This window comes from Heterodontus francisci, chromosome 5 (assembly GCF_036365525.1).
Source record: "Heterodontus francisci isolate sHetFra1 chromosome 5, sHetFra1.hap1, whole genome shotgun sequence".
NCBI lineage: Eukaryota > Metazoa > Chordata > Chondrichthyes > Heterodontiformes > Heterodontidae > Heterodontus > Heterodontus francisci.
In genome coordinates this window covers 192,121,308-192,145,693 of record NC_090375.1, presented here as the reverse complement: position 1 = coordinate 192,145,693, position 24,386 = coordinate 192,121,308, and the positions used below count along the sequence as shown (strand labels likewise).

Here is a 24,386-nt window from a genome sequence, read left to right as displayed (position 1 = left end):
AAACAGCAGTCGTATTTTATCAGTTTCACATTTTGAAAAATTCCTTGTAATTTTAAAATGAATCATTTGTCACATTTTCTGAATAAGGAGTGACACACAATGACATGTAATGCAATTCCTCAAGATGTAAGTACTTCTATGGTTTAAAGAGTTTTTGTTCATCATGCAAATTCCAACCTAAATGGATTGTTTGGTTTCAGGTTGCTCAGCACAACATTCCTATAAGTTGCCCAATGATTCAAATATAAGCTGTGGATTTTGCCTCTATATTGGTAAGCACTTCCTTTTGAAGCTAGTAGTGGAAGGTTAGAAAGTTCTCTCAAATGGTACAACATGGCTTTTAAAATGCCTTTGCAAAATTAGAGCTTTCACCTGAAGAAATTGCTCCCTGGAGGAATTTTGCAGCTGAGAGCTGTGCTGACCATCTTAAAAATGTGAAGAGCCTGGATCAAATTGGACTTTTTTTGTGCTGTGTTCTACAAATCTTTGGCTTCTTTGTATGCCTGTAAAATGTGAAAATGGCAAGCAAATGACTTACAGTTGTGATCTGTGCAAGTTTGCTGGTGAGAAAATAACATTCTCAGAAAGGCTGCAAAATCTTTGAAAACTTGGATGGAAATAAACTCCCAGTAATCTGGAAAAATAACAACGGTGTTAATGACTTCTGACACTCCGGGTGATCTCCTGCAGGCCTAAGCGAAGAGAGGGAACTTCTTACTATTGTGTAATAATCAGCCTTTCATAGAACTTGATTATTTGGTGATCAACCCCAAAACATGAACACACTCTCTCCGCAGATTTTGCCTGACCTGCTGAATGTTTTCCAGCACTTTGTTTTTAATCCAGAATTACATTTTGGCAACACTTTTTATCAAGAGGTTTAGTCTTTACACCCTTGATATTACCTTCAACATCTATTAGCAGGAGTGATAAAAATATTTTGAGTAGCATAAATGTTTTTATACAAGCTATGATCAGCATGGGTGACCAAATAGGATCTGCCTTCCAAGTGCCTTTGCAGATCCCTGTGCTACATGCAGTACAGTAGAATAAAATACAAATTTGTGCCGTCACAATATTTCCAGAGTTGTGGTACTTTCCCCCACTGAGGAAGCTAATGTTTCAATAACTAAGGAATACAAAGCTATTCTCCATTGTTGGAGAGCATGCAAGCAACTGTTGATGCTGCTCTCTTTACTGAATTTGACAATGAAACCCCAACTTGTGAAGAGCTTGGCAAAGAGGAAGAACCACCTCTTGTCAGAGCAGGTGGGAAACCATGTTCTAGAACACATGAAAGATTTTTTTTAAAATGAAGCTGAACCAGTGATTGACCAGGATCAACTTGGCATTGTTGGTGAACTGTATATTATGGGCTGATCTAAAATCATTGCTTCCACCAGTGACCTTTCCAGTATGTTCTTTGATGTAGAACTGAAAATATTAGATGCAAAACCACAGAAGTGAGGTACATATGCAATGACAGGCAGAAAAGACCAGCTGGCCCATTAAATCTGCCCCACACTTATGATGGCCAGGGCATTGACTGGACACTTAATACTGCCTGCAGTCATGCAATCTCCTGGGAAGGGCAAAATAAAAGTGCTAATGAGGGGGATTAAAAACTACAAAATTCCTCTGACCACCTGTCTAGGAGGTCACATGATTTTTAATGAGTCAATTTAGAAAGGCCCATGCATGTATTAGAAGAATAATTTAAAACTGATTAAACTTTTTAAAACATACACAAACTGGAAATTATTGAAATATCAATTTGTATTGTACTCCAATTGTAACTGTTTCTAAAAATGTCTTTTGTAGTTGTGCCAAAAAATCCTAGAAAACATCTAGTTTTGAGAATATCAGGTAGAAGTTCTTTTCAGATATCTTAGATATTTTTATAACCTTTCAATATATCTTATTCAATATCCTGTTTACTGGATGTGAGTATGTAACGTAGGCATTAAATATTTTAGCCTGCAACTGTAATCATGGAGTCTTAAGCTCTGAAATAAAAGAAGTAACACGTGGGTACAAGCTCTTTTTAAAAGTTTGATACTTTATTTTTTACACAAAATATGGCTTTTTATCAAGATAACATATGGCAAAACTTTAGCCCAAATAAAAACACTTCTCATTTTCTTGTAGAATATATTTACATTTGATCAAAAAATAACAGTCTGGTCAATGAAAGAATTGCTCATCAATGCAAAAGTTATGTTACAAACATTCAAATTATTAAAAACTGGAACAAAGTGACTGGAAATGCATGCAAAACTCAAGGAAAATCCATTTGCAATCAGAAGGTTCAAGATTGACTTAACTTCCTCACTTCTTTCTCCATTTCCTACAGGACAGGGAGGAAAGCAAAATCATCATGCAATGACATTTGCATGTCCTCGTTATAAAATGTCACCATTATCACACCCCATCAAATGTTTACCAAAAACCAATTTTATTCTTTGATAAATTCAGCTGTATACTTACTTCACCTTTGAGGATAAAAAAACCCAGCTTTCTCTCCTTCTAAATATGATTTCTTCATTAAGGTATGGTTCAAAATGGCAGCTGTCCTCATAACTCTTCCAAGTATCTTTCCTTCATGTGTCAGCCTTGACAGTGAGCATCAGTAACTTACCCAAATGTATAGGATATCGGAGTTGATCCTAGTCCTGTGTTATCTGATGTCCACTCAGGAATGCCAATGGAGGTTGCTGTACACTGTTCAGGATTGAGAACTCTGGCCGATTTCCCTCCCTAGCCCAGAGGAATTGAAGCTAATTCCTGCACTTCCACCACACCCCCAATGGAAACCGGTTAACTCATCCAAGACCATGTGGTGAACCTAGAACTTTCCTGGTCTGTATAACTAACTGAAACTCTACTTCAGAAACCATAGTAGTGGGGAGTGGTGTGCAGGAAGTCAGAAACCATAGTAGTGGGGAGGGAGGGAGGGAGGGAGGGAGGGAGGGGGGGGGGGTGGTGTGCAGGAAGGAGAAGCATGGAGCAAGAGGAACTTTTGCAGAATTTTGCCCAATTAGCTATTAAAGCCAATAATTACATCTAAAAGTTCTAAAGCACTCCTGCACAAGATGACTCAAAATACTTCACACTGAGAAGAGAAAAACTGGATAGGAAGCAGGGGTGAAAATATAAAGGAGAATGGAAAAGGCTGATGAGGATTAGGAGGAAGGTTTGAGTACAGACAAGGAGGTGCAAAGCAGTACAATAATGTGCATTTATATGACATCATTAACACCAAAATGGACACCCCAAGGTGCTTCACAGAAGTGTAATCTGACAAAAATTGGCAGCAAGCCAGAGGAACTTAGAAGGGGTGACTAAAAGCTTGACGATCTAAGCAGTGATTTTGTAATTGCTTGAACAATAGAATTCAGATGGTGGTGGTACAGAAATGGTCATAGGAATAGGAGTAGGCCATTTGAGCCTGCTCCACCATTCGATAAGATTGTGGCTGATTGTGGTCTCAATTTCACTTTTCTGTCTGCCCCCCATAACCCTGGACTCCCTTGTCTATCAAAAATCTAATTCAGCCTTGAATAAGTTCAATGACACAGATTCCACTGTTTCCGAGGGAAGAGAATTCCACAAACTAATGACCCGCTGAGAAAAAAATTTCTTATCTCATCTTAAAAGGGAAACCTCCTAATTTTAAACTGTCACCTAGTTCTAGTCTCCTCTACAAGGATCTTATGTTTCAATAAGATCAACTCTCATTCTTCTAAATTCCAATGGTTAAAGGCCCAATCTGCTCAACCTTTCTTCACAAGTCCTTCATCCCAGGAATGAGTTGAGTGAACCTTCTCTGAACTGTCTCTAATGCAATTATATCCTTTTTCAAATAAGACCAAAACTGTCCACAGTATTCCAAATGGGCTCTCACCAACACCCTGTACAGCTGCAGTAAAACTTCCCTACTTTTACATTCCATTCCCCTTGCAATAAATGCCAACATTCCATTTGCCTTCCTAATCGCTTGCTGTACCTACATACTAACTTTGCAATTCATGTACCAGGACACCCATATCCCTCTGTACCACTGAATCCTGCAATCTCTCTCCATTTAAATAGTATACTGCTTTTCTATTCTTTCTACCAAGTGGACAAGTTTACATTTTCCCACATTACACACCATCTGCCAAATTTTTGCCCACGCATTTAACCTATCTATAACCCTTTGTAGACTCTTTACTTCCTCTTGACAACTTACTTTCTTTCCTAACTTGGTGACATTGGCAAATTTAGCAACCAAACATGTGGTCCCTTCATCCAAGTCCTTGATGTAAATTGTAAATAGTTGAGGCCCCAGCACTGATCCCTGTGGCACTCTACTAGTTACAGCTTGCCAACCCGAAAAATACTCATTTATCCCTATTCTCTGCTTCCTGTTAGCTAACCAGTACTTTATCCATGCTAGTATGTTACCCACTACACCATGTGCTCTTATTTCGTGCAGTAACCTTTGATGTGGCACCTTATCAAATGCCTTCTGGAAATCCAAGTACACCACATCTACAGGTTCCCCTTTAACCACCTTGCTTGTTACTTCCACAAAGAATTCTAAAAGATTGGTTAAACTGGATTTCCCTTTCACAAAACCATGTTAACTCTGCTTGATCCCATTATGATTTTCTAAGTATCCTGTTATAACTTCCTTAATAATGGATTCTAGCAATTTCCCTATGACAAATGTTAGGCTAACTGGCTTATAGTTTCCTGCTTTCTGACTCCCTCCTTTCCTGAATAAAGATGTTTACATTTGTGATTTTCTAATCTGCTGGGATCCTTCCAGAATCTAAGGAATTTTGGATGATTATAACCAATGCCTCTACCATCTCTGCAACCACTTCTTTGAAGACCCGAGGATGCAAGCCATCAGGTCCTGGGGACTTGTCCGCTTTTAGGTCTAATAGTTTTCCTAGTATCTTTTCCCTGGTGATGGTGATTGTTTTAAGTTCCTCTCTCCCTTTTGCCTCTTAATTTGAGTATCTTTGGGAAGTTTTCTAAGTCTTCTACAATGAAGACAGACACAAAATACCTGTTCAATGCTTCCACCATTTCCTGTTTTCCATTATTAATTTCCCAGACTCCCTCTCTAGAGGACCAACACTCACTTTGGTTGCTCTTTTCCTTTTTAAGTACTCTTACTATCTGTTTTTATATATCTAGCTAGCTTTCTCTCATACTCCAATTTCTCCCTCTTTTTAAGTCATCTTTTGCTGGTTCTTAAAAAATCTAATCTTCTGACTTGCCACTAATCATCGCAGAATTGTACAGTGTTTCTTTCAATTTGATACTATCCTTAACTTCCTTACTTAGCCACAGCTGATGCATCCTTCTCAAAGAGTCTTTCTTTCTCACTGGGATAAATCTTTGCTGAGCGTTATTAAATATCTTCTTTCAAGTCTACCACTGCATCTCTACAGTCTTGCGTTTTAACCTAGTTTCCCAGTTCATTTTAGCCAACTCTGCCTTCATACCCTTATAATTACCTTTACTTTAGGTTTAAAACACTAGTCTTAGACCCACACTTCTCACCTTCAAACTGAACATGAAATTCTATCATGTTATGATTGCTGTCGCCTCAAGGCTCCTTTACTACGAGGTTATTGATTAATCCTGTCTCATTGCACATTACCAGGTCTTGAATAGCATGCTCTCTGGTTGGTGCTAGAATGTATTGCTCCAAGAAATTGTCCCAAATATATCTACGAACTCATTTTTCAGGCTACCTTTGCCAATCTGATTCGCCCAATCTACATGTAGATTAAAACTACCCATGATTATTGCAGTACCTTTCTTACATGCTCCATTTATTTCTTCCTGTATACGCTGTCCTAAAATGTAACTACTGTTAGGGGGCCTATAAACTATTCCCACAAGTGATCTCTTACCTTTCCTATTTCTTATCTCTATCCAAACTGATTCTACATCTTGCTCTTTCGAGCCAAGATCTACTGTACTATTGTCATTAATTAACAGAGCTACCCCACCACCTTTTCCCAGCTTCCTGTCCTTCCGAATATTTAATAATATTAATATTTGGGTCCCAGCCGTGGTCACCTTGCAGCCATGTCTCTGTAATGGCTATCAGGTCATACATATTTATTTCTATCTGTGCTAACAATTCATCATTTTGTTACAAATACTGCGCGCATTCAGATACAGAGTCTTTAACTCTGTCTTTTCACCATTTTTGTAATCTCTGGCCTTATCTGCTGGTGCACTCTAGTTTACATGCTCTGTCCTTTCTTGCCACATTCTTGTTATCATTACACAAATCGCTATCCTGCTTCATTACCTTGTCATTTCCCTTTAATTTACCACATTTTCTCTCACATGATTCCTTCCCCCCCACTATTTAGTTTAAAGCTCTCTCTACTGCCCTAGTTATATGACTCACCAGAACACTGGTGCCAGCAGAGTTCAAGTAAAGAACTGTCCCAACGGTACAGCTCCCACTTTCCCCAGTACTGGTGCCAGTGCCCCATGAACTGAAACCCACTTTTCCCACACCAGTCTGAGTCACGCATTCATCACTCTCTAATCTTATGTACCCTATCTCAATTTGCTTGTGGCTCAGGTCCAGTGATTATTACCTTTGAAGTTCTGCTTTTTAATTTAGCCCTTAGCGGCTCATAATCCCCAAGCTGAACCCCATTCCTAGTCCTATGTCATTGGTACCTACATGAACCACGGCAACTGGATCCACCCCTTCCCACTGCAACTTCTTCTCCAGCCCAGAGCATATGAAGCAGACAACACAGCCTTCTGGACTTGCTCTTGGCTACAGAGAACTGTGTCTACCCCCCGGACTATACTGTTCCCCCTACCACAACATTCCTATTTACTCCCTATGCTTGAGTGGCTTCCTGCATCACAGTGCCATCATCAGTTTGCTCATCCACCTTGCAGCCCTGCTCTCATCTATACAAGCTGCAAGAACCTCAAAGCTGTTGCAAGGGCTGAGGCTCCTCCACTTCTACCTTCATGAACCCCTTACCTGCCTCACTCACAGTCACACCTTCCTGTCTCTGACCACTGACCAAATCAGAAGACCATATCCCAACCGGCGTGACTGCATTCTGGAATAAAGTGTCCTGATAACTTTTCCCCTCCCCGATACTCGGCCTCCAGCTCATGGACTGAGCTGAAGCTTCTCGAGTCGCAGGAACAAGTGTACTTACCGTGGATCACACAGGTGTCCACCAGCTCCCACATACTGCAGTCGCAACACATCACCTGCCCTGCCATCTTTGTCTGTTAATTATAAATTAACTAAAAAATAAATTCATAAACCACATAATAAGCTTACGACTGCTAGTAAACCTTACAACAAATAAAATCTTAATAAATTACCAAGTTTCAGAAGATTATTATTTCACTTAATGTTATACTTACCCTGATTAAAATTCTAATTTCGATAAAATGCTCACCAACCAATCAAGCACTTAGCTTCTTCGCTGTGACATCACACTTAAATTTTCCTTTGAATGCTCTGAACCCAGACGCACCCCCCAGCTCTTCAAACTCTTGTCACTGTCTCTAGGTTACCCTCTATTTCTGGGAAGCAACTTATGTCTTCTACAGCTCCTAGGGGCTGAAAAAAAAAGGAGCACCTCTTTCCCCCTCTGTACCGAATTCCCATGTGAACAAAAATTCCCAACTACACACTATATGTATGTCTCACTCAGACGTAGTCTCCTCTCCGTGCGTCCCCTTACTCCTTGAAAGACTGGAAAATGTTGCCAGCTGCTTCTATGGGGTCTTTTTTTTAAAAAAAGGACCTCTTGTTTAATATTTAGTATTTGGAGCTAGGGGCTGCAAGTGCACTGATTAAATTTGCAGATGATACACAGCTAATGGAGATAATATTCTCCAACACCAAGATCGCCTATTTCCAACTCCATAATAGTACCCCTCACCACCCTGTTTCAGACTCAAGTATTCTAATGCTCTCAGAGCCAGACTCCATTTTACATTAACTTTAGCTCATCCAAAACTCTGCCTATTCTAACTCACATCAACTGCCATTCACCAATTACCTATGCTCGTTGACCTACAGTGGCTCATGGTACAGCAACATCGATTTTTAAATTCTCATCCTCAGTTCCAAATCCCTCCATGTCCTCCTCTGTCCCCATCTCTGTAACCTCTTTCAGCTCTACAACTCTCCAAAAATATCTGGATTCCTACAACTTTGGCTTCATCCATCTCCCTTTAGTTCACCGTTGGTGGACAGGTCTTCAGCTGTTTGGGATCTTAAGCTCTGGAATTCCCTCCCGAAACCTCTCTTCCTTTAGCTCAATGTTAATTTTCAGCTGATAACATTCCTGTGCAGCATTTTTAGATGTTTCACCACATTATGGCATCAAGGAGCCCCAGTAAAACTGAAGTCAATGGGAATTGGGGGAAACTCTCCGCTGGTTGTAGTCAAACCTAGCGCAAAGGAAGATGGCTGTGGTTGTTGGCGGTCAATCATCTGAGCTCCAGGACATCACTGCAGGAGTTCCCCAGGGTTCTGTTCAAGGCCCAACCATCTTCAGCTGCTTCATCAATGACCTTCCTTCAATCATAAGGTCAGAAGTGGGGATGTTCGCTGATGATTGCATAATGTTCAGCACCATTCGTGACTCCTCAGATACTGAAGCAGTCCGTGCAGAAATGCAGCAAGACTTGGACAATATCCAGGCTTGGGCTGATAAGTGGCAAGTAACATTCGCGCCACACAAGTGCCAGGCAATGACCATCTCCAACAAGAGAGAATCTAACCATCTCCCCATGACATTCAATGGCATTAACATCTCTGAATCCTCCACTATCAACATCCTGGGGGTTACCATTGACCAGAAACTGAACTGGAGTAGCCATATAAATACCGTGGCTACAAGAGTAAGTCAGAGACTAGGAATCCTGTGGCGAGTAACTCACTTCCTGACTCCCCAAAGCCTGTCCACCATCTACAAGGCACAAGTCAGGAGTGTGATGGAATACTCTCCACTTGCCTGGATGGGTGCAGCTCCAACAACACCCAAGAAGCTCGAAACCATCCAGGACAATTAGCCCGCTTGATTGGCACCCCATCCACAAACATTCACTCCCTCCATCACCGCGCACAGTGGCAGCAGTGTGTACCATCTACAAGATGCACTGCAGCAACGCACCAAGGCTCCTTAGACAGCAGCTTCCAAACCCATGACCTCTACCAACTAGAAGGACAAGGGCAGCAAATGCATGGGAACACCACCACTGCAAGTTCCCCTCCAAGTCACACACCATCCTGACTTGGAACTATGTCGCCGTTCCTTCACTGTCGCTGGGTCAAAATCCTGGAACTCCCTTCCTAACAGCACTGTGGGTGTACCTACCTCACATGGACTGCAATGGTTCAAGAAGGCAGCTCACCTTCATCTTCTCAAAAGGAAAATAGGGATGGGCAATAAATGCTGGCCTGGCCAGCGACGCCCACATCCCATGAATGAATTTTAAAAAAATTAAAAGTCACTATATAATTTCAAATTGTTGATTTTACACAGAATGCAAAGCTGCACAGGATAACCTACAGGAAGATTTGAATATACTTGAGAATTTGGCATACAGATGGTAACATACAAGTAAGTAGGCTCATAAAAAGGTTCAGGCATGTAGAGTCATGGGGATAAAAAGCTAAATGGATAGCAAATTGTCTAAAAAAAGGAAAGCAGACAGTCGGGCCAAAGGACAGACATTCAGATTGGAAGAAGGTAGAGACAGTGGTTTTCCACAAGAATCAGTGCTGGAACCACTGTTATTCATAATTTAGATTAATGATTAGACTTCAGAACAAGTAACTATGAAAATGCACATATATACCAAACTTTACGGAGTGGTGGTGGCACACCATATTGAAGAATGCAAAATAGTACCAGACGACATTACCAAACTTGCAGATTGGGCAGCTAAATGGCATATGAATAAATGTGAGGTGATGGAGGAAGTGCAAAAAAGATTTATTAGGATGGTACCAGAACTGAGCTATCAGGAAAGACTGAAATGGTTGGGGCTTTTTGCTTTAGAAAAAGGGAAGACTTAGAGGAGTTCCAGTTTCCTGGTCCCAACCGCCTCCTCTTCACTATGGACGTCCAATCGCTCTACACCTCCATCCCCCACCAGGATGGTTTAAGGGCTCTCCGCTTCTTCCTTGAACAGAGGCCCAACCAGTCCCCATCCACCACCACCCTCCTCCGCCTGGCTGAACTTGTTCTCACATTGAACAATTTCTCCTTCAACTCCACTCACTTCCTTCAAGTAAAAGGTGTTGCTATGGGTACCCGCATGGGTCCCAGTTATGCCTGTCTTTTTGTGGGATATGTTGAGCATTCTTTGTTCCAGTCCTACTCAGGCCCCCTCCACCAACTCTTTTTCCGGTACATTGATGACTGTATCGGTGCAGTTTCCTGCTCCCGCCCCGAACTGGAAAACTTTATCAACTTTGCTTCCAATTTCCACCCTTCTCTCACCTTTACATGGTCCATCTCTGACACTTCCCTTCCCTGACTTCTCTGTCTCCATCTCTGGGGATAGGTTGTCCACTAATATCCATTATAAGCCCACCGACTCCCACAGCTTTCTGGACTACACTTCTTCACACCCTACCTCCTGTAAAGACTCCATTCCATTCTCCCAGTTTCTCCGTCTCCGACGCATCTTCTCTGATGATGCGACCTTCCATGATGGTGCTTTTTCCTCAACCGAGGATTCCCCCCCACTGTTGTTGACAGGGCCCTCAACCGTGTCCGGCCTATTTCCCACACCTCTACCCTCACCCCTTCCCCTCCCTCCCAGAACCGTGATAGGGTTCCCCTTGTCCGCACTTTCCACCCCATCAGCCTCCATAGCCAAAGGATCATCCTCCGCCATTTCCAGCGTGATGCCACTACCAAACGCATCTTCCCCTTCCTTCCCCTGTCAGCATTCTGAAGGGATCGTTCCCTCCGCGACACCCAGGTCCACTCCTCCATTACCCCTACCACCTCGACCCCGTCCCATGGCACCTTCCCCTGCAATCACAGGAGGTATAATACCTGCCCATTTACCTCCTCTCTCCTCACTATCCCAGGCCCCAAACACTCCTTTCAGGCAAAGCAGCGATTTACTTGTACCTTTTTCAATGTTGTATACAGTATTCGCTGCTCACAATGTGGTCTCCTCTACATTGGAGAAACCAAACGCAGACTGGGTGACCGCTTTGCGGAACACCTCCGCTCAATCCGCAAGCAGGACCCTGAGCTTCCGGTTGCTTGCCATTTCAACACTCCCCCCTGCTCTCATGCTCACATCTCTATCCTGGGCTTGCTGTAGTGTTCCAGGGAACATCAACACAAGCTCGAGGAACAGCATCTCATTTACCAATTAGGCACACTACAGCCTGCCGGACTGAACATTGAGTTCAATAATTTCAGAGCATGACGGGCCCCCCATTTTACTTTTATTTTTAGTTATTTTTTCTTTGGTTATTTCATTTCATCTTAGTTTGTTCAGTTTGCTTACCCACTGTTATTTTTCATGTTTGTACTTGCTGCTGTTCAATCTTCAGTCCGTTAACACCCTATCTGTACTAATGCTTTGTCTTTCAACACACCATTAACGTATTGTTTGCCTTTGCTCCATGACCTTTTGGTCAGCTATGTGGCCTTGTCCAATCTACACCTTCTCCTTTGTTATCTCTTGCCCCACCCCCGCCTCACTTGCTTATAACCTTTGACATTTCTAATATTTGCTAGTTCCGAAGAAGGGTCACTGACCCGAAACGTTAACTCTGCTTCTCTTTCCACAGATGCTGCCAGACCTGCTGAGTGGTTCCAGCATTTCTTGTTTTTATTCTCGACTTAGAGGAGGCCTGAAATTATGAAGGGGTTTGATTAGGTGGATGTGGAGAGAATGTTTCCACTTGTGGGAGGATCCAAAACTAGCAGCCATAAATACAAGATAGTTACTAAATGTCCAACAGGAAAGCAAGGAGAAATTGCTTATTCAAAGTGGAACTCAATACCACAGGAAGTGGATGAGGCAGAAATCTTAGATTCTCTCAAAAAAGTAGACGAGAAAAAGGAATAGAAAAATACTGAAAGGCTGAGATGAAGTAGATAGAATGGAAGGACATAAGGAGGCTACAAAGGGATATAGACAGGTTAAGTGAGTGGGCAAAGATCTGGCAAATGAAATACAATGTGGGAAAATGTGAAATTGTCCATTTTGGCAGGAAGAATAAAAAAAGCATATTATCTAAATGGTGAGAGATTGCAGAGCTCTGAGATGCAAAGGGATCTGGGAGTCCTAGTGCATGAATTGCAAAAGGTTAGTATACAGGTACAGCAAGTAATTAGGAACGCTATTCGAATGTTATCATTTATTGCGAGGGGAATTGAATACAAAAGTAGGGAGGTTATGCTTCAGCAATTCAGGGCATTAGTGAGACCATATCTGGAGTACAGTATTGGTATCCTTATTTAAGGAAGGATGTAAATGTGTTGGAAGCAGTTCAGAGAAGGTTTACTAGACTAATCACTGGAATGGGCGGGTTGTCTTATGAGGAAAGGTTAGACAGGCTAGGCATGTAACCGCTGGAGTTCAGAAGAGTAAAAGGGACATACAGTAAATGGCAGAATCCTTAGGAGTATTGACAGGCAGAGAGATCTGGGCGTACAGGTCCACAGGTCACTGAAAGTGGCAACGCAGGTGGATAAGGTAGTCAAGAAGGCATACGGCATGCTTGCCTTAATTGGTCGGGGCATAGAGTATAAAAATTGGCAAGTCATGTTGCAGCTGTACAGAACCTTAGTTATGCCACACTTAGAATATTGCGTGCAATTCTGGTTGCCACACTACCAGGATGACGTGGAGGCTTTGGAGAGGGTACAGAAGAGGTTTACCAGGATGTTGCCTGGTCTGGAGGGCATTAGCTATGAGGAGAGGTTGGATAAACTTGGATTGTTTTCACTGGAACGACGGAGGTGGAGGGGCCACATGATAGAGGTTTACAAAGTTATGAGCGGCATGGACAGAGTGGATAGTCAGAAGCTTTTTCCCCAGGGTGGAAGAGTCAGTTACTAGGGGACATAGGTTTAAGGTGAGAGGGGCAAAGTTTAGAGGGGATGTGCGAGGCACGTTCTTTACACAGAGGGTGGTGAGTGCCTGGAACTTGTTGCCGGAGGAGGTGGTGGAAGCAGGTATCATAGAAACGTTTAAGAGACATGTTGACAAATACATGAATAGGAAGGGAATAGAGGGAGACAGACCCCAGAAGTGCAGAAGGTTTTAGTTTGGGCAGGCATCAAGATCAGCGCAGGCTTGGAGGGCTGAATGGCCTGTTCTGGTGCTGTTCTTTGTTCTTTCTTTGATTGAAACATATAAGATTCTGAGGGGTCTTGACAGGGCGGATGTGGAAAGAATGTTTCCTCTTGTGGAAGAATCTAGAACTAGGGGTCACTGTTTAAAAATAAGGGGTTGCCCATTTAAGACAGAGATGAGGAGAAATTATTTCTGAGGGGCGTGAGTCTTTGGAACTCTTCCTCAAAAGGCGGTGGAAGCAGAGTCTTTGAATATTTTTAAGGCAGAGGTTAATAGATTCTTGATAAGCAAGGGGGTGAAAGGTCATTGGGGGTAGACGGGAACGTGGAGTCGAGGTTACAATCTGATCAGTCATGATCTTATTGAATGGCGGAGCAGGCCCGAGGGGCCAAGTGGTCTACTCCTGCTCCTAATTTGTATGTTTAGAATATAAACACCAGCACAGACGATGTGAGCCGAAAGGCCGTTGCAAGCTGTATATTGTATGCACATGACCTAGACTTGACCAATATCAGCTGGGTGGAGTCAAGTCTGAAGCCCTTAAGACTTCAATGTGCACAGATGGAAGGTGTAGTAGGCAGGAAGGATCGGGAGTGGCGGCAGACCCCGGAAAATTACTCCTAATACAAAGTACAACTTCATGTTTCAGGTTAGCATCTGAATGGCCACCTTAAATTTCTGTACTGCATTCATTCACAGTGAGGAACGCTCGGTAGCACTGTCGCAAGATTCTGTCTTTAAAATTGGGATTGTTTATGGAGAAAGAATTTTCAACTATATAACATGAGGATGTTGCATTTACAGATTAGACACTCATGGTGGATCTAATGAGATAATTCTTTTTATCATAATTTTTAATTAAATAGCACACCTTAAAGCTATTAAATGCTAAGTAAACCTAGCTAGTAGGGAATGCTTTTCTTCAAATTTAAAAGGCCTCGTGACTTACCTGTACTAATACAGTCTTGTCAAACTCTTTACGATGACGGTAGATACATTGACTGAGCACTGCATATAATTTTTCAAGCAGATTTACAGTGAACCCCTCACTTTTCTGAATAACGTGTTTCCAGAGATTCTGTATATGAACCAGATTGAAGAATATGTTTAAACACTCAATGATGAAGTCAATATTAAAAAAAAAAATTGCAGCTTGTTGACTGGATTCCTACATTTGTTTAATCTGCAGAATTAGAAGCATACAATTTCCCCACAGCTAGTGAGTTTCTCTGATATTACTGCTAGGAGCAATATATTACAGTGAGGGGTGGGAATAAAAGGCACCAAAAACTTCTGGACTAATGAAGGAACTGGATAGCCAGTACACTCAATATTAATGGCCATCATATGAATCCTTAAGAAAACAGCAAGATGTGGTTGTTGCATGATTAACTGACATTTTCACAGGATTTAGATTGCTATAATGTATTGGCTTACTGGAAAGATCTTGTAAAAGGAGCATTTCAATTGTATTATAGAATCACTGGTAAAATTACTTTTCATCAGGTCAGGAGTTTTTTTACTCAAAATTACATTTCTGTACTACTGGAACAAGCAATCATCAAATTAATATTACTCTGAGTTGAAGGTACCTCTTTACCAAGAGATAAAGAACTCTCAAGATTAATAGTGTTAACAGAACTCTGCACAAACCAATACAGATTTTTTTTTAAACTGACCATTTCAAATAGAATGCTTAAGGCAGAAATAGCCCATATATCACGACTTACCTTCAACCTTTCATGATCTACAGTTACAGGTAGAGTGTGCTCAGAAAGGACTTCTATTGCTTTTTCAGCATTAATGTGCTGCTGCTGTTCCACCTGGACTCGTCTGCTGCGGGTCATACGTAACATTGAGTACTTATCTGTGCGGGGAATATAAATAGTAGCACCTTCAAAATGGTGCTCTTTCCTCTGGAATATCTGTAATCATCTTAAAGATACTCTAATTTAATTCCCACATTATTTATATAGTACCAAGTTATATACCTTCCATTCACAGTTGTGAATTAATTGCCAGAATGTGTGGGATGAAGACGTGAAATAGGATCTGGTTCAACCCCTCTTTCAATGGGTTTGGGTTCAGCTTTGAGTAGAAGTCAGTACTCAAGTGATGGGGATACTTGGGGTACATAACATAAATGCCTAGTAACTTCACACTGTTGTTCTGCATGTCTCCTCAATGAAATGACACTGGATGTCCTAGACTATCTCTAGCACACCTCCGCTGAGTGCGGGGTGGGGTGAGCAGGAACAGAAGCAAAGAAAAAAGGGGACAATACCCTTTTTACTGAGATAACACATCAGCCAAGAGTACAATATAAATGAGAAACCCTGGGCTGAGAAATTCATACGCACTGACCAGCTAGTGCAAACTGGGCATAGGAAACAGTGTAGGAATGGGTAGGTCCAAAGCCCATCCAATATTGGGCCTCAGGTCATATGATCAGACAGCTGCAAACATCTTCTGGGCATCCCGAAAGAATGCTGGTGAAGACCTCTGGAGAGTTAGCCGAGAAAGTTGGCCTTAATGGGAGTAGCAATTGGTGGCTGGCAGCACCCCATGGTCCCAATGTGGATATGCCTATTTCAACAAACATCTTTTGGGTGGTGGCCTGCAGTAGTCCCTGTAGACCTGTTTTTTTCTGAACATAGCAGGTCCAGTTCTGGCTGCGCGCTCAGGCAGGGGAATCCAATTTTGCACATGGGGGCTCTCAAATAGGCATGAGACACCTACACCAATATAACAGGTGATACACTTCTGGTTTGTAATGAGCGCGCACTTCCTGTCTGCAATACCTGAAAGCTCAGGTGCTGATTTAACACTTGAAAACTACATCAAATTTCAAGGCCCTGGTCAATAGTCTAATCTTTTAAGAAAAATGTCAAATCCCTAGGCATGAGCTCAATAACCCTTGAATGTCAGACACACATTTTTACATGGAATTGAAGAGGAAAGTTAAAACCTGCCAAAAACCGATGTTCAATAATAGGATCAACTTGAAATGAAACTCAAATATATTAAGATAGCAAAGCAAATTAGAAAAACAAAATTACTATTTATTTATTGTCTTTTGTGACATCAGTACATCAATCAAAAAATTACTTCTGAAGTGTAGTCACTGTTACCGAGGGGGAAACAGCAGCCAATGCAGGATAAATGTTGGCCAGAGAACCAGGAGAGCACCCTTGCTCTTTGAACAATGCCATAGGATCTTTTACATCCATCTGTACCATATTCTCTACTTCAGACCCCTCACTATGTAGGACTGAGAAGGGGACTTTACTCATCCAATGTATCTATATTTGAAAGTTACCTCACTTTGCTATTCCATATTTATGTTACACAAGTTATTTATACTAAATTTAATTATTCATGTGATTGAGTTGCTTACTTAGAGGGATTAATGCTCAAATATTAAGTTAAACTCATTAACACATTATTGATATAAAAGCAAAATACTGCGGATGCTGGAAATCTGAAACAAAAACAAGAAATGCTGGAATCACTCAGCAGGTCTGGCAGCATCTGTGGAAAGAGAAGCAGAGTTAACGTTTTGGGTCAGTGACCCTTCTTCGGAACACATTATTGATGTTCCATATCTTTTAATCTCCCACAATTTAGTTTAGTTTTAGTTTAGAGATACAGCACTGAAACAGGCCCTTCGGCCCACTGAGTCTGTGCCGACCATCAACCACCCATTTATACTAACCCTACACTAATTCCATATTCCTACCACATCCCCATCTGTCCCTATAGTTCCCTACCACCTACCTATTCTAGGGGCAATTGCTAATGGCCAATTTACCTATCAACCTGCAAGTCTTTGGCATATGGGAGGAAACCGGAGCACCCGGAGAAAACCCACGCAGACACAGGGAGAACTTGCAAACTCCACACAAGCAGTACCCAGAATTGAACCCGGGTCGCTAGAGCTGTGAGGCTGCGGTGCTAACCACTGCGCTGCCCTTCAATCTTCAAGATATTGGGCTAGCTTCTGTTAATACCACTAACATGTTTACAAAAGCAGTCAAAAGTACAAGATGGACACGTATCCACACACCCCCCCCCCCCCCACTACTTTCCCCAACAAGAACTATACACACACAAACCTGCAGAACAATGTGGTTTATCCGCCTTCCTTTCCTTGTGTTCACTTGTCTCATGTTGCTGGTTTTTAAGAGAATCTCCATTACCCAGTTCACTTTCTTCCCATTTTGCTTCATTAGTGGAAAGCATCTTCCTCTTGCATGTGTTTTCACCAGCAGACATAAGTGAGTCATCCGTCTGCACTTCAAAAACCTTCAACAATGCCTTTATGTTGTTGCACCCATTGTAGAGACGTTGCTCTTGCTGAGTGTCCACGGAGGAATCTCCATTGTAGTCTGTTTGATCTACACTTGAATCATTGTAATTTTCTATTCCCTCAGTAGCATCTTCGCTGTCACCTTCCTCCTCATATCTGATATTTGATGAAGTCCTCTTGCGTTTATTCTGAGATATACCACGGTCCCAGCGGCAAGATCTACCAAGTTTCTTCTTTGAATGAGCTACTAAAACAAAGTATACTGTGACGAGATGCCAAAATAGCTATCAACACAATCTGGCTGCTAATCAATAGGTTTCCCATTCACATATGTGTTCTATCATATACAATCATCCTTTATATTATGAATCGGATATGATTATGATAGTCCATTTTTATCAGATCTAAACATTTGACCATAAGTAGAATTAGTTAAAACGTTAAATTATATGAATTTAATTTATTAACATTTTTGCTATGTTAGAGCCTTTCCAGTCTGTTTTAATAGGTGATACCTGCAGATAAACTGATTTCATTTGTTAGAATTTTTAGTAAATATAGATTTGGTGTTTTCAAATAAGTCATGATATATTATTTTGAAGTTTCCTGTGTAAACAAGCCCCTTTTTGGTGTGTCATATTTTAATTGTAACTTGTATTTATTATCTAAAAGGAATCTGAAGTTTTTCAATTACTTACAATCCTCTTTTTTGGTTTAGTTTTTTTTAAAACCCAGAATGATTTCAGTTATTCTGGCTCTCTCAGGCATGTGCCTCAGCATCACTGCTTTGGATAGGACCCATTCCTTTCTCCACAAGGTACTGATTCATAGGGATATAAGTCCACACTGGTCACTCTTCAGTACTTCACCCAAAATGCTTTTTCTCACATACAAGCTTAGATAGAGTGTGGACACACTATTCAATCAAGGAATAGCAATGGGCCAGGGGATCAACAAGTACCATAACTAACCTCAGTCATTTCTTCATGCAATCTCCATATATACAAACCTTGAAGCTAAGGCTACTAGGTAGTGTTGAATAAACAGGAATCCTCATTGATTCTTTCCTCTTGGCCTATAAGCACATAGGCCAACTGTAGCAATGATACTGCCACTTAGCTGAGACAAGCTAACTGGGCTCAGGCCAGGAATTAAAGCCAAGACAAGACTGTATGATTCAACCACATGCTGACCTACCAACAAAGTCATTGTGGGATAGCACAAGCTTTTAATATTTTGCAGCCACATATATTAATGTGCAGTACACCCATGTGGGGCAAGAACCACACTCCACTGCAGTACGTGACAAACCATATACTGCAATCAAAATTGCTCGGATGAAACTTACCAACTTAAAACACTCAACTGCAGCATGTTTTCAAAATCATAAAGGAGTTAGCTCTGGCTGCTCTCTCACAAACCCTCAAAGGGACAACAAAACAGATGGAACAAGAACTAGTGAAGTTTAAAAATCAGAGCAAAGGAAAACAATTAAAGAATACAAGTAATTTTTCTAAAATCAACAAGAACTCCATTAATACTTGCCTGATGAGATCGAAGGCGTGCTTGCAGCTACTGGCAAAGGCATTTCATTTCTTTGGTAGGAAAGCTCCAGACCTGGCTTTTTATTCTCTGTGGTGGAACTCTTTGGTAGCACATGATAAAATGTGGGTACAAATTTGGAAGAATAGCAGCCTACAATAGCAACAGTACAAGTGTAAAGATTTAGCTATCATATGAAATTCAATATTCACATTTTTTCCTTAAATGCAGGGTTTTGCATGATATATGCTGGCATACCATCAGCACTCATTTAATGTTGGTGAGCACTTGGGACTGTTTTAGGGACTTGACTGACAGGCTCTTCTTTAGGTCTGCATATTATCAAATGTTATTGCTTCTGCTGTGAGCAATGAGCAAGGGAACATGACTGCGAACCAGACCATGCCAGCCTTCCACTTTTATATTGGTTAAAGAAAATTACTGTACCTCTGTTCTTTCGAGATTCTTGAATTTCTTCACAGAGCTTTTCAAATTCTTCATCAAGTTCTGATTTCATAATTGCATTGGCAGTGTCTTTCAAAGCACAAGCTCGGTGTCTAATCAGACGATCTAAGAAAGCGATACTACAGTAGTCATTCTATAGAAGTAAAAAGCTATCTTATTTCCATTCCTATATGACAGAAAGCAGAGGTACAGTAGCATAGTGGTTATGTTATTGGACTGGTAATCCAGAGACCTGGACTAATGCTCCACACACGAGTTTAAATCCCACCATGGTAATTGTGAAATTTAAATACAGTTAATGGAATAAATTTGGAATAAAAAGCTAGTATCAGTAATGATGACCAATTAAGTACCAGATGGGATTAAAAAACGAGAGGTTCGAGGGCTGAAGGACGAGAATGACAGGGAAGGGAAAAGCCTTGAAGGGAATTAAATGCAAGAATGAAAACAGTAAAAGGATCTGGGAACAGTGAAGGCAGGGGTGAGTGAATGGGACTTGGAGCAGAACAGGATACAAGCGGCAGAGTTTTGAAGACCTGAAGTTTCTGGATGATGGAAGGTTGGCCCAGAAAATGTGACAACGGCAGCAGCTCACCACCACCTTCTTAGGAGCAATTAGGGATGGGCAATAAATGCTGGCCTAGCCAGTGTTATTAAAAACCCAACATACCAAATGGGAAATATTAATTCCATCGATTGGAACTTTGCTTGAGACTTTTACTGGAAATGGTTACAAATAACTTTTTAAAAAAAGAACAACTAGCAGCCAAGATGGCCACAAATATTTGCATTTGAAACCCCAAAGGATTAGACTGGAGACAAACATGATTGACTCAGCCTAGCCAAAACAATAGGGTGCTCTTTGATTCAATTACTTGAGATAATCTGATCAACGTGATCGTCAAAAGCCATCGACACCCATTGACTTTGAAACAGCCAAGTATGGCTGGACAGCCTGAGGGGAGATCCTTGAATTTCAGAGAAAATTCCGAAGAATCTCATTAAAACAAAGAGGTGGTTATGCCATGTGCCTGTTTGTGCAACTCTGGGAGATTGTGAGTTCTGACTCGGAAAGCAGACAGTAACTGAAAGCCATCAAGGGAACAGCTCTCTCTCTCTAGTAAAGATTCAGAGGAGCCTCAGCTGCAGCTGGTAAAGCCAAGTCTACAGACCCCTACAACCAACAATGAGGATACAAGCAAGTCTGCAACCGTGCACCTGGCCCACCGAGGACTCCAGGACTACAATTTCAACTAAGAACAATGGGATTACTGAACTGTATTTAAATTCCATTTATTACAGACTCTACTCCAACCTCCCAACTCGGGTTTCCCCCCGTAATCTATTTGTATGTGTGTGGCACTCTTGTGTGAATGTGGGAGTGGATGCCTAGCATATTTTAGTAAATTTTAACATGTTTAGTGATGAGGATAATAAACTTACATCTTGTTTAAACTCAAGAAAACCTGTCTGATTGGTTCTTTGCTAATTATATTGGAGGAATAGGAGCAAATGCTCACTGAGTTGTTAAGTTCTATCACTGTGTTTAAAAAATAAACCTTATAGCCGTCAAACCAGAGAAGGGGCGAAAGGGGAGCCCGAGACCCCTTCCTCACCTGGTTGTAACACACGCAATGTGCACATCCCACGAACAAATAAAAATGAGTTCATTAACTCAAGATTTCCTAATACAGCACAATACCTGCTATATCATTCACATCTGCCATATTAATTCAAGATTCATGATGATAATTGTACAGTTTAAAGAAAAGTTTCCCCTTCTGTTGACCACTAGGATCTTCAGTTTTGAGGGTGTTTAACCCTTCTTTTCACATTCAAAAAAAAAGATTTTGTTTTGTCTTGGTTCAGAACAAAGCCACAAATCTTTATCAAGGGAAGAGAAACAAAGAACGTAACCAAAAATACATGGATTCAACCTGTAATCGGGTCAGGCAAACACCTACTGATGTTTGCTTCACATGCCCAACAAAATCACTGTAATATTCATCAGAATTCAATGAAATCAAATGTAAAAATACTCTGGCAAAAGAGAACATTTTTAATGCAGTGGTCCACCCACTAGTACAGTTTGAAACTCTTCTGTACGCATTATAGAAATAGCTTCTGTATATTGGGGTCTATAATGCATACTTAGGGTCTTGCCAACATCCAGTTCCACACTCGCCTAATACAGGAGCTGAACCCACTAAATTGGATTACGACTTGCTACTTCTTCTGTAGCATTCATTGTTCAATAAATTAGATTCATTCATTTGATCCTCACCTGAAGGATCCCTATCAGGATTGTACTCCAGTGCATTATTGCAGATTAATTCTATGTCTTGAAGGTACTCCTTTACAGTCATGTATTTGTGCAGATCAATGTTTGACATCACAGTGGAAAGATCCATTGGTTGTTTGATGACAACACAGTAATCTGGAACCTAACAAAAAAAAAGTTACTTTTGCTGGTCCTACGTTTAAAGAAATAGTGGCATGCAAAATACTTGGATTGATTCAGCTGCATCGAGGATAAAATCTACATGCTGAATGACAAGAACAGAACCCACTCCCAATACAATATCAGATTCATCAAGATAATGCATTCTCAGCTTCTTTATGGTTCACTAGGGTTGCATGTATTATTTGTAATATGATCCTTAGGCACCTTCATTCATCCTAGTTATTTAACTTGATTTTTTTTTTTAAGTAACTGAAGAGTTAACTTTTCAATCTGGATACTGTGAACTCCCTCCACCTGGTCTCCAGAGGAAACTGAATGACCAACACTACAGTGAGTTCACTGTACTATCAAGAAAATTAAGACAAGATGGAAGCTGGCAGAAATACACAGCTACAGATTTCTCAGTTCATTGCATTCAAAATGGCAGCCCCTCGCAGTAAACTATGAAGCTGTCATACTGTATTTTTCTGTTTTGCATGTTGTTGGTGGTAAGAGTGCACCATTAACAATTGCTAATGCCAAATTTGTAAAAAGAAATTTGTAATTTTACATAACGTGTGTTACAGTCAAGTGAGAAGGGGTCAAAGGGCTTCCCCCTCTTCTTGTTTGACCACAACAGGTTCAGTTTTTTATTAAAATGGATGTACTGGACAATTCAGTAGGTGTTTGATTACTTACTTGCTATGATCATAACAAGAACCAATCGTACAGGTTTTCTTGAGTTAAAGAAAGAGGTTAACTTTATTGTACCTAAACCGAACTAACAAAATAATAAACATGCCAACTTTCACTCTCTCACACACTCTAGAGGTTTACGCACACACACAAACAAATAGGTTACAGAGTGGGGAAAGGTAGATTGGTCAAGTTACAGTCCATAAAAAAGGTATACAGTCTGTGAAGTTTGGTGATTTGGCTGGCTTCTAGCTGAATTCAATGGTCCTGAGGCTTTTAGTTTGAAGAGGTAGACGACTGGGTCGGTGAGTCTTGGAGATAGCAATGTGGATGATTTCCCCCAAAAGGAGTTTCGGACGATAGCCAGAGTATACAAAGGTGGTCAGTCAAGAAGCAGCATTTGAAAGCTTTCTAGCTGGGATGGGGGGAAAGAGAGAGATAGAGACCCCCACTTAGGGTCTGCACATGTCCGATTCCAGTTGCTTCTCCTCTGCTGCAGAGAAGAACACCAGTTTAAAATCCACAGATGGGGAGTGGCTTGTCACATGACAGTCACTCAGTGATTCAAACACAGCAGTTAGCAGTATTTCTCTGCTTGCTGAAAAGAAAAAGTAGTTCCTTTAAACTTCCTAGGTCTTGGACTTTTTCTACATATGGCCTTCAATGAGTGAGAAAAGGAGCTGAGCTAAAGAAGCCTTCTCCAGTGCTTTCATTGACTCCTTCTTGTTCACTAGCTCACTGATCCTCTCAGCAACGTCAGCAGCCCATTCCTGGCTGCATGCACTCTGAGCCTCACAGTCGCTCATGGCCCAGCTTCCAGCTTGAGTAAAAATGGAATTTCAGTATTTCCTAAATGCTCCCTACAAGAATGCTGCTCAGTTGCACAAAGTTTAAATGGGTAACAGGTTAAGTATTTTACAGCCTCTATACATCATTGTGAAATATTGCAAACATTTGGCTCCTAGCTACAACTCACATTTCTCCATTCATTGTACCTGCCTACAGTTCTCCATTATAATTGGCCCTGCTACATTTGTACAGGAAATTTAATCTTAAAAAGAAACAGTAACACTGGATAAAATCATAACTGGTCATTGTGATTTTTCCCAGTCTTTGCTTGGAATATTTGTAACTATACTACTTTATTTCCAATGTTCAAGACAAAATAAACTAAGGTTAATTCTTACAATCAAATTCTCCCAAGAATGGCTATTTATTCTCCCTCCACCTATCCATTCTGCACACCCCTTCTCCAATTCTACACTCCCTCTACCTTTCTGTTCACTCCAGCTTCACTTTACCCGCACTGATCATACCAGTATCACCATCACCGTTGATATCAACAGTCCAGGCCCACTCTTGACAGCATTCCATTTATTCCCCACTATGCTCTATAAATTCTCTCCCCCTGACCACCCCCAAAAGCCTTTAAACTCATACTCTACCTTCTTCCAAGTCTCCAATCCTGCTCTACTTTCCTCATTCACCCCCAAAATCTCATTATCTACTACTTTCTCCTTTTCCAGCCTCGAGCACTGAAACCAATTGTGCCCCCAGTCCAATTATGCCCCCTTGCTCTCT

At 41.2% G+C, this 24,386-nt stretch overlaps 1 protein-coding gene across 4 annotated transcripts in view; it reads right to left on the bottom strand.

Moving 5' to 3' along the window:
• Positions 1-2,039: 2,039 nt before the first annotated feature.
• The window catches only part of LOC137370206 (ATPase family AAA domain-containing protein 2-like), an 83,990-nt gene continuing 61,643 nt past the window's right edge, over positions 2,040-24,386 (bottom strand). For 3 of the 4 annotated variants that reach the window (XM_068032529.1, XM_068032527.1, XM_068032530.1), the window contains exons 22-28: positions 21,951-22,110; positions 19,649-19,771; positions 19,205-19,354; positions 17,466-17,906; positions 15,081-15,217; positions 14,300-14,428; positions 2,040-2,347 (exon numbers count right to left, since the gene is read on the bottom strand). In XM_068032529.1, coding sequence (XP_067888630.1) covers positions 2,309-2,347; positions 14,300-14,428; positions 15,081-15,217; positions 17,466-17,906; positions 19,205-19,354; positions 19,649-19,771; positions 21,951-22,110 — 1,179 coding nt within the window. In that variant the 3' untranslated portion in view covers positions 2,040-2,308. The remainder of the gene's footprint in view (positions 2,348-14,299; positions 14,429-15,080; positions 15,218-17,465; positions 17,907-19,204; positions 19,355-19,648; positions 19,772-21,950; positions 22,111-24,386) is intronic. The other variant, XM_068032528.1, reaches the window with a different exon arrangement.